The sequence below is a fragment of the Marmota flaviventris genome, chromosome 2, assembly GCF_047511675.1.
Source record: "Marmota flaviventris isolate mMarFla1 chromosome 2, mMarFla1.hap1, whole genome shotgun sequence".
Classification (NCBI taxonomy): domain Eukaryota; kingdom Metazoa; phylum Chordata; class Mammalia; order Rodentia; family Sciuridae; genus Marmota; species Marmota flaviventris.
In genome coordinates, this window is record NC_092499.1 from 25,368,455 (window position 1) to 25,383,972 (window position 15,518).

General features: G+C 41.8%; 1 protein-coding gene across 4 annotated transcripts in view; it reads right to left on the bottom strand.

Moving 5' to 3' along the window:
* Nrxn3 (neurexin 3) overlaps nt 1–15,518 on the bottom strand; it is a 1,482,316-nt gene that overhangs the window by 1,424,018 nt on the left and 42,780 nt on the right. For 2 of the 4 annotated variants that reach the window (XM_071606632.1, XM_027931677.1), the window contains exons 3-4: nt 8,332–8,361; nt 5,555–5,566 (exon numbers count right to left, since the gene is read on the bottom strand). In XM_071606632.1, coding sequence (XP_071462733.1) covers nt 5,555–5,566; nt 8,332–8,361 — 42 coding nt within the window. The remainder of the gene's footprint in view (nt 1–5,554; nt 5,567–8,331; nt 8,362–15,518) is intronic. The other 2 variants (XM_071606618.1, XM_071606610.1) reach the window with 1 other exon arrangement.

The following is a 15,518-nucleotide window of genomic DNA, read 5'->3' on the forward strand; positions in this document are numbered from 1 at the left end:
TGTGTGTGCACATAGACTGACAGTTAAAAATTATGTATCCCTTAGGATTAAACAACTTGATTCAATAAGCAAAGATCTATATAAAGTAGATTATTCTTCATACCTTGGAGGAAAAAGTGCTTTATGATACATATACACAGACATAAAATCAGTCAGTAATCAATAGATCCAAATTGTTAATTGAAGCGGAAGAAACAGACATGTTGCTGAGAAATCTGTGAAATTCTTTTATGCAACTGTCAACTGAAATTTAATGAAAACATTCCATTGATACCTTATAGATTTTTATTAATAAATCTACTGTTCACATTTATAGTTTTTAAATGTTCCAAAGAACAACTGTGCAAAAAATATCTTCAGTGTCCAATGAAATTTTCTACTTGAAAAGAAGAAAAACAACTTTTCATAGTTTTAAGCACCATTTTAAAGACATCACTGCCAAAATCAGAGAGTTGCTCAAATTAGGCAATTTACTTTTTTATGTTTAAAATAAATCTATTTTCCCCAAAGACTTTCAAAACATTAAAAGAAGTGGGGGGGAAACATGGAAAACAGGCTTCTTCAAAAAACAAAGTGATTTTATTCCTTGTCAAGAGGACAAATCAGTGGTGGGTGAGACGAGATGGAAATGTAATATTGCTCCTATTTTATTATAATTAGATATTTATAGAGCACAGATGAGTTTATTTTCATAATTAGTAGCTGGCAATGCATTTACTAATTTGCATAAATAGTTGGCTATCAGGCACTAAGTTAGTTGCAGGGCTCTCAAGTCCTAGAAGTGACAAGAGGGACTCAACTCCTCAAATCAGCTTCCTTAACGTTATTACCAGCAAAATACAATCTACGTGAAATCATGTTCCAGTTGATGTAGCTTGATTATCACTTCCCAGTTTGGCCAATGTTGATGGGTTCAGTATTAGAAGGCCAGTGATCAAATCCACATAGGAAACACACACATAAATCCAAAGGGGCCTTTAGATCCTAATGGACTAGATTAGATTGTAGGATCAACTATCTAGTTCAGTAATCAAAGAGATCTGTAAAGGAAAAAGAATTAGGTGCCCCCTAGCCACCCTTCCTATGGCCAGTTGTTGGCAGCCCTTGAAGATGTCAGTTATCTATTTTTCAGTCATTCTCAGCATGGCCCATCCCTTCTGCTACATGTGCACGCTACTCACCAAAACCAGCTTCACCTGACACATGAATCAAGCTCTCTGGCAGTGTCACCAGGGGGAGGAAGGATTCCTGTACCCTGACTGATGCTGTGGGCCAGGAGAACATTAAGCACACTGCCAGTGACTTCTTGCCTTGATTGACAGCCAGTAAGAAATCTGGGAGAAACAGTTCACTCCACCTTCTACTCAAGCCAAAGGTCAAAAACTTGTGGCTCCTGGGCCAACTCACTTGGTATGCACCACACACACCTGTGTGTATGCTCCCACATACAAAAAGCGAACAGTGCCAAGAGCAAACCTTCATATGAAACACATTTTGGGCTTGTCTTTCTTGAGGCTTTGGTGACACTGGGACTGCATTCTTGCATAGCAGAGATCAGCTGGAACACAGTAGAGGCTGCAGGCTTCAACAGGATTTTTGTGCTCTGGTTTGCCACAGTCCCTACCAGCACTTATTGTTTCCCTCACCCTATGATTTCTTTTGCCCCTAGATATATTCCTTTGTGAACCTATTGGGTCCCTGTGGATATTTAGGTCTGCAACTCCTGCTCCAAGTTTAGTTTTAAAAAAAAAAAAAAAAAGTGTTTGCTCACCTAACCCAGAAACGTACAATCCCCAAATGGACAAGAAAATGAGGAAAGAGGACAAAACACACTCTCGACCTTAAACAGAGGCTGTCAAAATCGAGTCCAAGAGCTGACCAGTGCTGCTAAAGAAGTCCTCTGTGCAGCCATTTGTGTCAAGTCCCACTATATTTTGGCCCCATGCTGCCCAATGGCATCCTGAAAGGCAGGTTAAACATCCTGCTCAGTTTTGTAAACTTCACAACCCTTTCTTCTCTGTTTTGTTTTATCACTCAGCTTTTAAATAGCAAAATCTGAGGTGTATTTATTCTTTTCTTTGACAGGCTCCTAAGAAGAAATCTAAGACCTTTCACCTTTCATTCTGGTGTAATCTATAACTATTTACCTCTTGTATCCACAAGACCAGAAGATGGCCTTTGTGAGCAAGGAACTGGACAACTATCTCCCTCCATGACCTTGGAACTCTTGGATCAGTCAGTAGAGATATTGAGGATAGTCAGAAGAGAGACAGGTTAATGAATAGAGGAACCCCATTAACATAATCACTGCCAAAAATATCAAATCCTCTCCACCTATCCACCTCCTGTATATCTAAAATCAATTATTTAGTTTAGCTAAACATTTTTCAATTCTTTGAGCATTCATCAAGTATAACTTTCAACCAAATACTGAGCCCATGCAGTACAGGTTACATTGACGGATAAGACATAGCCTCCATTCTTTGGGGTGGGAGGAATTATGACTGAAATACATGAGCACACCTAGTACAAGGCAAATTTGGTGTAGGTCCTTGAAAGCAAAAGTCCAAAGTCTAGAAGAGCCAGGAGACTTGGACCTTCAAAGATGATGAGGGAGAAGAAAGTTCAAGAATATTTAAACAAAAATAGACTTTGAGCAAAATTCCAAAAGCAGACAATAGTGGAACTCCATGCAGGGGGGAGTTGAGGGCTTCAGGAGACTGGTTCACTGGCAAGAATGATAGTAGGGAGTAGGTAATGGCATTGGAAACATAATGCAGAGAAAAGGCACCTTAACAATTACACAAAGAGAAACCACCAGCAACTTTTGAGCAGATGAGCTACATGATCCGATTTAATTTTAATTTTGTTTTTATTTCACTTTTAGGAAGATAGACTGACAGCGGGATAAGAAGGATTAGAGATTTTTAGTCCCTTCCACATGCAACACACTAGGATAGACACATCTGGACATTAACAAATAAATATGTTTGTCTTCAACATACCTGCAGGCCAGTAGAGAGGGACAGTTCAATTCCCAAATCACTTTAATATAAGATATTAGCTACATGGTGGGAGGGCTCAATTCTGCATGTAACATATAGTACAGCATCAAGCAATAAATGAATTTTATGTATGATTCCAATGGACGGAAATAAAGGGGAGGAGAGGCTGACCTAGAGGAGAAAATGAACAAGAAAAGCCAGAACACAAGGAAAGTCCAGTAAGGAGATGGCTAAACCTGCACCCTGTTGGGTGGACATCAGAGTTCACACAGTTCCCAGTTACAGGACAATTGGAAGCAAAGAGCAGCAGGGAGACTAGCTGGATAGGGCAACAATCCATCAGGTGGTGACCAAGAACTTAACTAAGGTGTCAACAGTAGAGATGTAAAAGACAAGCCAGAGGAGAATTTCAACAAGCTCTCAACTGATTGCCGAGGACTAGGAAGCGTCAGGAAGGAACACAGAAAGTAATTCCCAGGTTTCCAGCCGGGGTGATGAAGAGAATGGGGCTCCAATAACAAGAATAGGGACAGCACACAAGGAAGCTGGTTTGTGGACAAATGATACAAAGGTGGACTTTGGACATAGAGGTGACAGCACTAGGTGACACTTATATGAACACGTGTTATAGCAAATGCAAGGTGGCAGGCTGGAACTTAAGATGGATTGGTACCCAGGAGGTAGCAAGGAGGCAGGTACATGGACATTACCCTTGGATCCAAGAGATGCAGTGTAGAGATGTGGTTAGGGGCTCAGATTCCAGGTTGCATTCTCTCTTAGTAGCCACCTGACTTAAGTGACTTAACTCTTGGGCCTTGTTATCCTTGTTCATAAAAAAAGAATAATGCCACCACTCACCTCCTAGAAGAGCTAAGAATATTAAGTGTGATAAGGAACACAAAACCCATAACACAGTAGCTGGTGCACAGGAGCACTCCATGTGATAGCAACTACCAGGCATGGTAACAGCAAAGACCCAGAGACAAAAAGTAAGATCTACGGAAAACCTAAAAACACTTATTATAGGGGGCTGGGGGTAAAGAGAGACTCTAATGTACTGCAGAAGCCAACTGCAGATGGTACAAGTGACCAATGCCACGTGTTTCAGAGAGGCTGAGCCCTGGGCAGATTGGTGGCTTGTCCCATTAGATCACTGGCAGCCTTAGAGTGAGCCATACCAGTAGAGAGGGGGAGGTCCAGCCAGACATACCCCTCTAATCTATTACTCTCCCTCTTCCCCTTTCCCACCCACCTAGCAATGGGGTAAGGGTGCCTCAAGACAGATTTCTGGGAATGAACCATACTTGGGCTTAGCTTAAAAGGAACAAGCAATCAGCCAGCCCCAACGTAGAAAAGACTGAACTGCTTCCAAGGCAGCCATACAGAACTTTTTTTTTTTTTTAATCAAATCTGGGAAAGCACAAAACTCAAATGAGAGATGGCCAGTGTACACATCGAGCCCTCAAATCAGCATTTTCAAGAATGTCAGCCCCTTCTCTCCGCCACATTCTCATGCCAGACTTCACATCTCCTATCTTGCTATTTGCCAATTTTTGAAGGAAGCAGCTGCACACAGCTTCACCAAGGTAGGGGCTGGAGAGTTAGGGAGGAAGAGGGATGGCTGGATGCAGATACATATTTATAATTTATCAATTAACCTCTCCCTTCACTCCCGAATAGCTAATCCAATTTGAGCTGGCGAGCCAGGTTCTCTGGGCTCAAATCTCTGACAGCTCTAGTTAGGAATGGATGAGTGAGCTGTGCTACCCAAAGGTGTGACGCACTGAACAGCATGTCAGAGCTCCACAGCAAGCCCACCCGCTCAGGGCTGCTCCTTTTCCCTGCCCACCTGGCAAACGCTGACTTTGTATATTAAAATTCTCCTTCCTTCTTACAATGTAATGCATTTATATTCCTAGATTCTTCCACACACACCAGTCCCATCCTTCTTAGCCTATTGCCCGCCATCAAAAAAAAATTCTAACTCCCACATAATACAGGGAATACAACACCAGAGGAAAAATAGAGCAATAAACAAATAATCCCCAAATTCCACCCTAAATAAAAATTCAGGCAAGTTGCCAACGCTCTATTCTTTCTCATCGATCATCCTTCCTTCACCAATGTTACCCCCCAATTTGGTTATTCCTAAATAATGGCAACAATAGCTCACCAATTCACACCTCCCCTGATCTCTCAATATGCTTTGCTCCTTAGAGGGGATCTTAGAATGCCCTCCACACTGCATGAACATTTCCAGAACCGCACCACCCCATTCCTGCTAGAACCAATTTGACATCATACATAAGGTTCATCCTGGATTTAGAGGGAAGCAAGCTAACTCAATCACCCCCAAGCACTGAATACCAAGTGCATCAAAGGTAAATGGCAGCATTGGCTTTTTTTTTTTTTTTTTTTTAAGTTTTTGTTAAAAGCACTAGATTCTAATCTGGACTGTATTCATCAGAATCGAAAATTCCCCTTATATACACGAATAATTCAGAAGGCAGATTGATCGTTGTAATGATAAAAAATAAAGTGACCTCTACCTTTACTTCTACCTACAGAAATGAAGTAGAAGGTCCAGTTAAGAGAAGAAGCAGGGTGTCCACCATAGAGACGGCGAGAGAGAGTAAAAGAAAGGAAAGTAACATCAGCACATGGCAGACCCACACAGAGACACAACACACATAACAGATCTACCACAGACAGCAAAGGCAGTAGCATGGCAACATCCCCAGAAGGCAGCACAAAACTAACGCACAATGGGAAGCTCAAACAAGCAGTAACATTGACAGCAAGGCTGCTTCCATTGTACGTAAGCTTCATCCCATTCATTTCTTCTTAGTCCCATCCTCAGGAACATGACAGTCTGCATGCAAGAGCACTGCACAGCTACATGTATGTGAAATTGCACACTTAACGGATTTAATGATAATCAGGGAACATCTCAGAGAAGTGAGGTTCTCTTATATTTTCCCAGCATTAATATGGTCATGAGAACCAAGAGTATAACATACATGGACAGGTGATGCACATAGAGCATACATAAATATTCACACACATATTCAAGGACATCAAAAACAAATTCTGGAGATCCAGTAGGAGCCAGACAAAGCCACTTTCACGGGAAGGAATACAGAGAAGGTAAAGAGTATCAGTAGAAAGAAGAGGGTTAGCATTGGGGTCATTATCAGAGGGTGAGAATGGACAAGGAGTTGGGGAATGGAACAGGAGAGGAAGAAGAGTGCAGTCAAAGGATCCTATTAAAAAACAGATTACGCTGCAAGTGGCAACTTAACATCTTAGTGGCACCAGTCACCCAGAAGAATTCTGCATCCTTTCTTGAAAACATCTCTAAAGAGGAATTTGCCACATTCGTGTTTGAAATCATTTCTTTCCCTTTTTCTAGAAGGTAACTCATTTCTTCCCCTGGAGCATGGTTACATTTGAATGCTCTACTAATATGCATTGGAGTACAAGATAGGTATAAAAAAATAGCTCTCTAAAAACTTTTCATACCAATATTGGGATTTAGCCTTCCTGTGCTGCATCAGTGTGTCTGAAAAGAGCTAAATCAAGATCAAGGAAGTCCCCATTGGCCCATCCCATCTGCCATACTTTGCTCTATGACATCAGCCATCTGATGCACTTGATACTCCAAGCCACTGTACAAGCTGGGAGAACTGAAGGGCAGCCAGAAGCATAAGACTAGACAACACAAAAGGAGCCACTGTCATCAGGATTCTGAGGGCCTGCTCTTTTGGGTATTACTAGTCACCAAAGTTGGGCCATCCAATTTCAGCAATTCGTAGAACTCAGTTCCTTTCTCCTCTTAGAGAAGTGTGTAATACTCACCAATATCCAGACACTATGTGGACAGGGAGAACATGCCCTCACACCCGCTTCATAGCTACTTGCCATTTGAACCTGCATTCCTCACTCCCACAACAACGAAAGACAGGCTGCATCCCAGCCTCTTCCAGAGCCAAGGCTAAAACTGGGGGACTCATCTGACCCCTCTCTTTGATATTTGCTCTCTACCAATCCATCTCTTCATTGCAATTTCTGGAGATCACATCATGGACGTCAGGTCTGGAGGATATACTTATATTAGAAAAGTGGGCTTCCTCCTTAATCTGCCGTAATTCAGGATGCCTTTCACCTGCCCACCTCCACAAACTGTCTTCTTCTAACCCTGGGTGGTTCCTTGATCTGATCATACTTCCCTTTATGGGAAAATATTCTGATGGAGCCAATGGAAGGGACCAGGGGAAGGGAAGTGCTACCAGTGCTGCCCTTCCCCCCTCAAAAGACCAAGAAAAGCAGGGATGTTTGGAAGTACCCATCCTTCTTTTCTTTAGTTCTTCATGCAAGAGAAGCATGTGTATTTTGGGGGGGAAAACAGACAATAAAAATTAAAGTGCAGTCTTTTGGTGACAGGGCAAGGCAGGTAGACCAATCTTGCAATCACCCCAGTACTCGGAGGAAGCCCAATAGTAGCAATCGAACAATGAAAGAAAAGACAATTTTAAGTAGGATCAGTTCTCAAATCCTGACTTGGGCTGATAATGTGGAAAATTTTTATTTAGGAGAAAAACGCTTCGTTCACAGTCCACCCCATGCTTAGCTGAGCTGAATTTCCTGCACAGTTCATTCCCTGCATATTTGAATATTTTAGGTTACAGATGCTGAATTTACAGATCTTTATATGCAGTTTTCTTCAGGGTGTATAATGAGTTAGAATTCTGCCATGAGGACATTAGCATGTTCTTTCAGTGATTTTTGCTTTTATATCAAACTGAAAACAGTCAAACCCTCAAGGGCTTCCTTTGACCAGGGAAGAATGTCGTTAAGATGAGCAATGGAATGGAGGGCAAGACAAAAGCAAGCCTTTACCCAGAGTGAAACTCAGGGAGAAGCCCAGCTCCTCTCCCCCAACCTGGGGCCCAGCCGGGCCCGAGGAGGAGCAGGAGGAAGTTAACCGCCTGGTTGCTCTGAAATTAGCTCCGTTCACCCCCATTATCGACGGTCATGCCTTGTTTCATGCTTGCCTCTTGGAGGCAGCCCAGCAGGGCCAGCGCCCAGGATGACAAATGGCAGTGGAGAATGGAGAAGCCAGGGGAGAGTGGGGGTGGGGCATCATGATGCATCAGGAAAGGTGCCCCTCACACACAGCAGGGTGGCCCTACTGCCAGCCTGGTCCACAGCAGGAGGGACAGGCAGCTAACAGCCTGCCAGCAAGGAGGATGCTCTGAGTGACCAGCCAGAGGCACAAAGGCAAGCAGTTCAGGCAGCTGCAGGACCACAGGCACAGAGCACCTACCTTGTTCACTCATCATGAGGTGGGAGAGGCCTGGAGGAAGTAGAAGGGGGGAGAGAGAGGAGGAGGGGGAAAGGGAAGGAAAAAAGAAAGAAGACAAAGTTAAAATCCCAAATGCAATGCCATCGTAATTCTTGGGTGGCAAGAGGTGTGGTAAGGCACATGAACACACTGGAGCATGCAACAAACCAACACCCCAGCCTTCCTGCTTCAGGGCAGAAGGCTGGCTCTTACCCTCTCCAAGACAGTCTTTACTTGTTCAAACTGTAATGGGCCTAATAAGGCCAACCTTCCTTTTACCATTGTTCTATGCAATACATAGGATTTATGATAAATATAGTAAGACCAGGTCCCTGGGAAGGCAACTCACAACCCCAGGTAAAGTAGGTTTCTTCCTTTCTTTCAAATTACTTGGAATAGTAATACATGGTCACTGTAGAAACTTGGAGAAATTCAGACAAATAAAGAGGAAAAAAACAAGCATTTGTATTCCTATTATCCAAACATTACCATCAACTCTTTTTCTAATATAATGTTGTTTTCTGCATAAATTTAATCCTATTGAACATGCCAGATATGCACCTGCTTGCAAGAGATGCCCAGACAACCTAAAACCGATTCTCGGTATTACCATTTCACCTAATACTACCTTCTCTTATCATTTCCCGACTTTGCTCCATACCCTCTCCTCTACTTTTCCTCCACTTTTTATTTGTTTGTTCGTTTGTTTTCCTAGGAAGTTCCACACACTTATCAGGAAGACCCAGTTCACCACTGAATAGGTTTAAAAAAATGTACAAAAAGTCACAATAAACAAAAAACAGAATCTCTGGCCACATTCTTATGCAAGGTAAACAAGGTTATTAAGAACCCCTTCCTTCAAGGGAAACATAAGCTCTGATAATTTTTTTTTAAAGATTCGCCACCATTAACCTACTATGCCAGTCATCTGCTCTTGTATTGCTTTTATTATTACTGGAGATGTTTCACCGAATCCAGATCACCCCAGAGAACCTTTACTTGCAGCAAAATTCAGGGATCTAGGGGATTAATAAAGGAGAAAAAAAAAACCTCTGAAGTATGAAAATCTCTAAATGTTTTTGGAGATTACTAGAGATTTACAAAAGTAATCAGAGGCAAAATATAGGTCAAACAACTGACTTTTAAAAGATCAGAGATATACTAAATACATAGATACATGTGCCCCAAATGTCATGGAGTCTATTTTTTTAAACAAATTTCATTAAACCACAATCATATTGTAAATACACAGTTCTGGTCTTCATTGCTGTAGGACTGGAATCAGTACTTACGGAAGAACAGAACTGTGCCAAAGCAAGTCATTGTAATGATTTGTTTTGTTAAAAAAATAATAATAAGTTTAATTTTGGGGGGGGGTGAGTGGGTAGTAAGATAGTAAGGAGAGAGGATGGGAAACCTTCACAGAAATAACTACAGTGCCTGATATTTCTGCACAGAGTCACAGCCTTCAGCATCCCTATCATGAGCACAGGGGGAAGGGATGAGGTCAGGCAGGTGCAGTGTCTGGAAAGGGGAATGTATGAATTTAGTAGGTGACCATTCACAAGAGCCTTGTCAGCTTTAAGAAATGGGAAAAGGAAAGATCAAAAAAAATTCCTAAGAGTAAAATTGGGGTTTGTTTCTGTTGTTGTTGTTGTTGGATTAAAAAGCAACCATTTTCTAGCTGAGACTAAAGATACATGGCAACTACAGGAAAGTAAGTAGAAAAGAGCTGAAGAGTCTACTTGACCCAAACAAATATTTTTACAATTTTCCAAAATGAAGGACAAGCGTCTTCCTTGATAGTAAGGGGTCCTCGGACCCTGGGAAACCTCTCCAGTTGGGTTTCAACTTCTGTATGTTTCACTAGTGACCTGTGAAATGCTTGAAAAAAAAAAAAAAGATGCTGGACTCTACCCCAGACATAATGAATTTGAATCTTGGGGAGGAGTAGGAGCCAGAACTGAATGGTATATAAGTTGCCCAAGTGGTTCCCAAGGTCCCTGAAACTTGAGAGCTACCTCTTGGGAATGGCATATAAATCAAATTTTGGTAAATTAAATTGTATGATAAATTCACTAAGAGGAATTGGATATTTAATGGAACCCTGCAGTGGATCCTTTTGTGAAGGGAAGAATCCTTTTAAAATGCAAATAACCTACCACCTGTGTTTTTTAAATTCGAATATGTACTTATCAGGTTTTATTAAACTACATATGTGCTTGCAGTATTGCCACTCAAGTAAAATGTTCATCTTCTTCAACTTATAAAAGCCTTAAATAGAAATATTAAACCAGGAAAGCAAACTTGAGCACCTAAATGCCACAACTCTGGTTTTGCAGGCAATAAAGCAAATGGACAGGAGATAAGTGTGACAGGAAGCCGGATGGGGGAGGGGGTGGCCTGTGTAAGTATAACATGATTTGGATTTTATTTTTCTTTTTGTGAAGGGAATTTTATTTCACTTTCAAGAGCTTTTACATCAATCTCTTTTCTTGTGTAACCCTATCCTCATGGCTTGCAGAGTTAAGAACTGGAAACCAAGAATTCCAGAGTATTCGGGTCTATTCTGAAATTCTGTCTCCACCTGATCTTTCAAAACATCCCCTGTTGGTGCTAAAAAACCTCAGGCTTCTCAATAGTAAATGGAAAAACCAACAACCAATCAAGCAAGCAGTTCAAGTGCCTTCTACATGCAAGGGCTGGATGGGGATGGGTGGGAATGCAAGTAGGTAAAATACAGCATCTGTAACTTCTAGGAGTTCAAAGTCCAGCTGGGAAGAGGTATGTGTGTTTAGGGTTACACACACACACACACACACACACACACACACACACACACGACATATACCAGCACCTCATGTGAAGCACAGGGATTAACAGTAAGGACTCCTGAAATAGATTTGAATTTTATCTCTGCTACTTTCTAGCTTGTAACCCTAGGAAAGTTCCTAAACTTTTTGGGGCTTAGATTTTTTCCTATTTATAAAATATGGATAATATTGTCTACTTCATACATTGTTTTGAGGAGGAAATATATAATGTAAATCTTATGTTCTGGAAGTGTACTAATATGTGAGGCAAAATGATTATGGTGCCTGACACACAGTAGGTGTTCTGTGTGTGCTTGGTGGTTGAGTGAGAAATGAATAGGGAATTGCTAAGTATCAAGGAGCCAGACAATTAGGCAAAGAAGGACTAACAGGGGCATGCTGGGTGCTCAGAAAATAGGCCTTGGAAGATGCTTTAAGATTTAGAGAGTTGGTGAACAGTCCAGACAGCACCACCAGCTTCCAAGACCAAGAAGCACATTTGTAAGCGCTTTCCTGTTTACCTTTCCAGAAATAACTAGGGTGGTACCAAGCACATGGAAGTGCTATCGATGATAAAGCAACAAACACATGCTATACAGAAAAAGGAATGAATATGTATAAAGAGCTCATATAAAGAAGGAGTGAAAGATTGTCCTAGGGATCAGAGTATGGAGGCCCAGGGTTTCAAGGTTAAGTAAGATGGACTTGATCTTGCAGCTGTTGGAAGAAACTGAGGGTTCATGGGCAAAAGCAGGACCCAGGAAAACTGATGTCCAGGAAGATTGCTTTTGCAATAATATGGATAGGATGGATTCGATGGAAAGAGATGAAGGCAGAAAGATCAGTCATGGACAAAGGACCCAAATGAGTATCATGGCAGCAGGAAAGAAAAGGGGAAAAGAGGATTCGCTGGCTTTGATGATGGATGAGATACATCAGGGGAGGGATGGATGGGAGAGAGCAGGAAGCAAAGTCAGAAATAGGAAGTGGGTGAGGTGGGATAGGAGGTGGATTAGGAGTGAGGACAGAGTGGGTTCTGTTTCAGGCATGATGAGCTTAAGAGAGAGAAGGATCACTCAAGCAAAAATGCCCAGTGAGAATTTAACACTGTAGGACTATGGAAAGAGAGGAACTCAGGATGAACATAAGGACTTAGTATAACCCCTTCATGGAAGAGAGTCAGCACCCTCAGGGTAAAAAGTGAAAGAAAGACCCTCTGAGGAAAGGGTCTGCCGCTGAGTTGTAACCTGGGATGGAGGTGGGGTTACTGAGATTAGTAGAAGTTCATCTTTTTTCCACGTATACTTAACATTGAAATATAAAAAAATACTTTTTTATTTTAAAAAGAAAATGAAACTCTATGACTTTGCAACATAAGATTACAGAAAATAATGTTCAAAGTATCTTAAAAACTGAGTAGGACATAATTAGCAAGAAAGGAAGGAGAATCTCTGCTGGATGTGTTCTGTGTGTATTTGACAAGGAAGGAGTTAAAAATGAAGACAGACCTTCCTGACAACCTCAGTAGCAGAGGGTCAAAATGGGTGCACATCAGCAGTGGCTCCCCAGGCCACACCGCCAGCCCTAGGACTATCACCTACCTGGTTTGAAGTTTGCATTTATTCTGGGACTGATATTTCAGGGCTGCCAAAAGATAAGGGTTGGGCTGGACTCGGGGCTCATGGAACCAAAAACAATTCTAAAACAATTTTGCCAGAAGCTCTGGATTTGAACAGATCCTCAACTATGACTCAAAAGTCAGATCCATAGAAGTTCACCTAAGAGTAGGTAGGAAACAGAAGTTGGGCTCAGATGACCTTTTGAGAGCCAAGCAATCATGAATTCTAGCAAGGCACAGTGGTGCATGCCTGTAATCGCAGCAGCGTGGGAGGCTAAGGCAGGAGGATCACAAGTTCAAAGCCAGCCTCAGCAAAAGTGAGGTGCTAAGCAACTCAGTGAGACCTTGTCTCTAAATAAAATACAAAATAGGGCTGGGGATGTGGCTCAGTGGTTGAGTGTCCCTGAGTTCAATCCCCAGTACCCAATTAAAAAAAAGAATTCTATCTGATGTCACACCTTGATAAAGTACCACCCTTGCTGGATCCAGGGACCATTCTGGATCCCAACAGGGGTCTGATTCTTAAACCTTCCCTCCTCCCTTTCTACTGCTCTATTCCATCTTTCATGGTACACAGATTCCCAGAGTACAAACAGGATCAAGAGGAGAAAAAGATAAGACATGCAAAGTCAAAATTGCCTTAGAACAGACTGCAAATCATATGTAAAATATATGCGAAATATATGTATGGCCCTCTAAACTATGTTACACCCTTCAGGAAAATCCCCATGGAGATAGCTGCTTTTGCAGCTCGGGAAAATGGAAATGGCTATGAAAGCAAAGTCATTTGTAAGCAGCTGTGGCCATCATGAAGCCTGTCATGAGAATGACTAATATGGAGAATGGAAAGCATTTACTGAAGCAGGCTAGAAGACGACTCAGTGTTCAGAGACCGGGCCAGAAGCCCAAGGCCTCCGTCATTTAAGCTAATACTGTCTCCCTTCAAACCTGTGGTATTCCACCCACCTCTGAGGGTTTTCAATCTTTCCTTCCTTCGTTCACCCTGGCAGGGTAACTGGAGAAAGTATTTCAGGGAAGGAAGAAAAAAAAAATTCAGAAAAATGAGTTATCTCTGCCAAGACTTTTATTTCATTCACTTTCAGGGTAACTTTTTATCCCAGTGAAAAATCCACATATATAATCTCTTTTTTTTTCCATACCAAAGCAGAGACATTAAATGTCACTAATTGCTGCAAGTGCCAATGTTGAATTCTTAGGAAACCACAAGAACTTTTTAAAGAGTAATTACATAAAATCAGAAGGTAAGGGAAACATTCACCTGATGTTTTTCCAGAAAAACTAAGGAGATGGTGAAGAGCGGGGAGAGGGGCCGTCAGAGAGAAGCAGCTAGGTAGGGATCCCGTCTGTACAGTGATCAGGAATTTGAAAAAGAGAGAAATAAGAATCTCATGGTCAGATTTGCATTTTAAAGAGAGAAGGAGCTTAATGTGTATTTCTACTGAAACATAAAATTCTTCCTTTCCCAGGTTATTTCATGGAGAGATTAAGCCATGTCTCTCTTTAAAATGCAAATCTGGACACGAGACACACTGCTCCTCAGCCACTGATATCATCATGTGGGATAGATCATCAGGACAGCCAAACTAAAGGTCTCTCCTCAAAGAAAGGGGCATAGCACAGGGACTTTTTTGACAGAAGAAGAGTCATATGGGCTAAAGTCTGCCACCATGAGCAGGAGAAAGGGCACAGGGTTCAGAATACTTAAAGGGAAAGGGACCTCAGACTGGCCCTTCCCTGGGCAATTCCTTGACCTTCATTGTGAACTTTAGTTTCCTTTTCTACCAGGGGTTCATTTGCACCTTACAGCAGAGCTGAGGCCTGTTCCGTAATTTGATCAATGACTCAGCTAGGGACATGAATAGCATGCTCTCTGGATGTTGTGATGATCTAAAGTTTAAAGGAGTAGCCAATTTTTTAGCTACTGGGACAGCAGTCCAAAAGGATAGGAACAGGAAAGATATGGAATTTAATTTTAAGGAAAAAAATTAACATTCTGGTACTCAAGCACCATCCCCCATATCCAACACACAAAATTTCAATAGTCCTACCTCTTGTTATATTAAGCGTTTTGATTCAGAGTATGGTACAATATATGAGGAGTAGCTTACCTAGGTGGGGTGTTTCCTAAGAAAGACAGCCAGGATTATAAGGAGTCCAAAAGCATGTCAAATACAGAACGACTGAAGGAACTTCTATGTTCAGCCCAGTTGAGAGAGCTAGGTAAGGATATGAGCACTGCCCTCAAGCATTTTAAAACCTGCAAATGTAGCTGGGCACCATGGCACATGCCTGTAATCCCAGGGGGCTCAAGAGGCTGAGGGAGGAGGATCATGAGTTCAAAGCCAGCCTCAGCAAAAGTGAGGTGCTACGCAGCTCAGTGAGACCCTGTCTCAAAATAAAATACAAAATAGGGCTGGGGATACAGCTCAGTAGTCAAGTGCTGCTGAATTCAACCCCCCAGTACCCACCCCCGACCAAAAAAACCCTGCATGCAAGATAAATAGGCAAACACATTCAGTATAAAGAGAGGATAAAAAGATAAGGGAAGTTTCACCTGCCAGAAATACCACAAAAGAGAGTCCAAGTGGGATTTAGGACATAGCTAACAATAATCCCTTTCAACATTAAGATCTTTTGCCTCTATGGATCCAAAGAGGCCAAGCAATAAATTGGATTACATGAAAGTACTAATATTTGACTGGTTCTAAACTATAAAA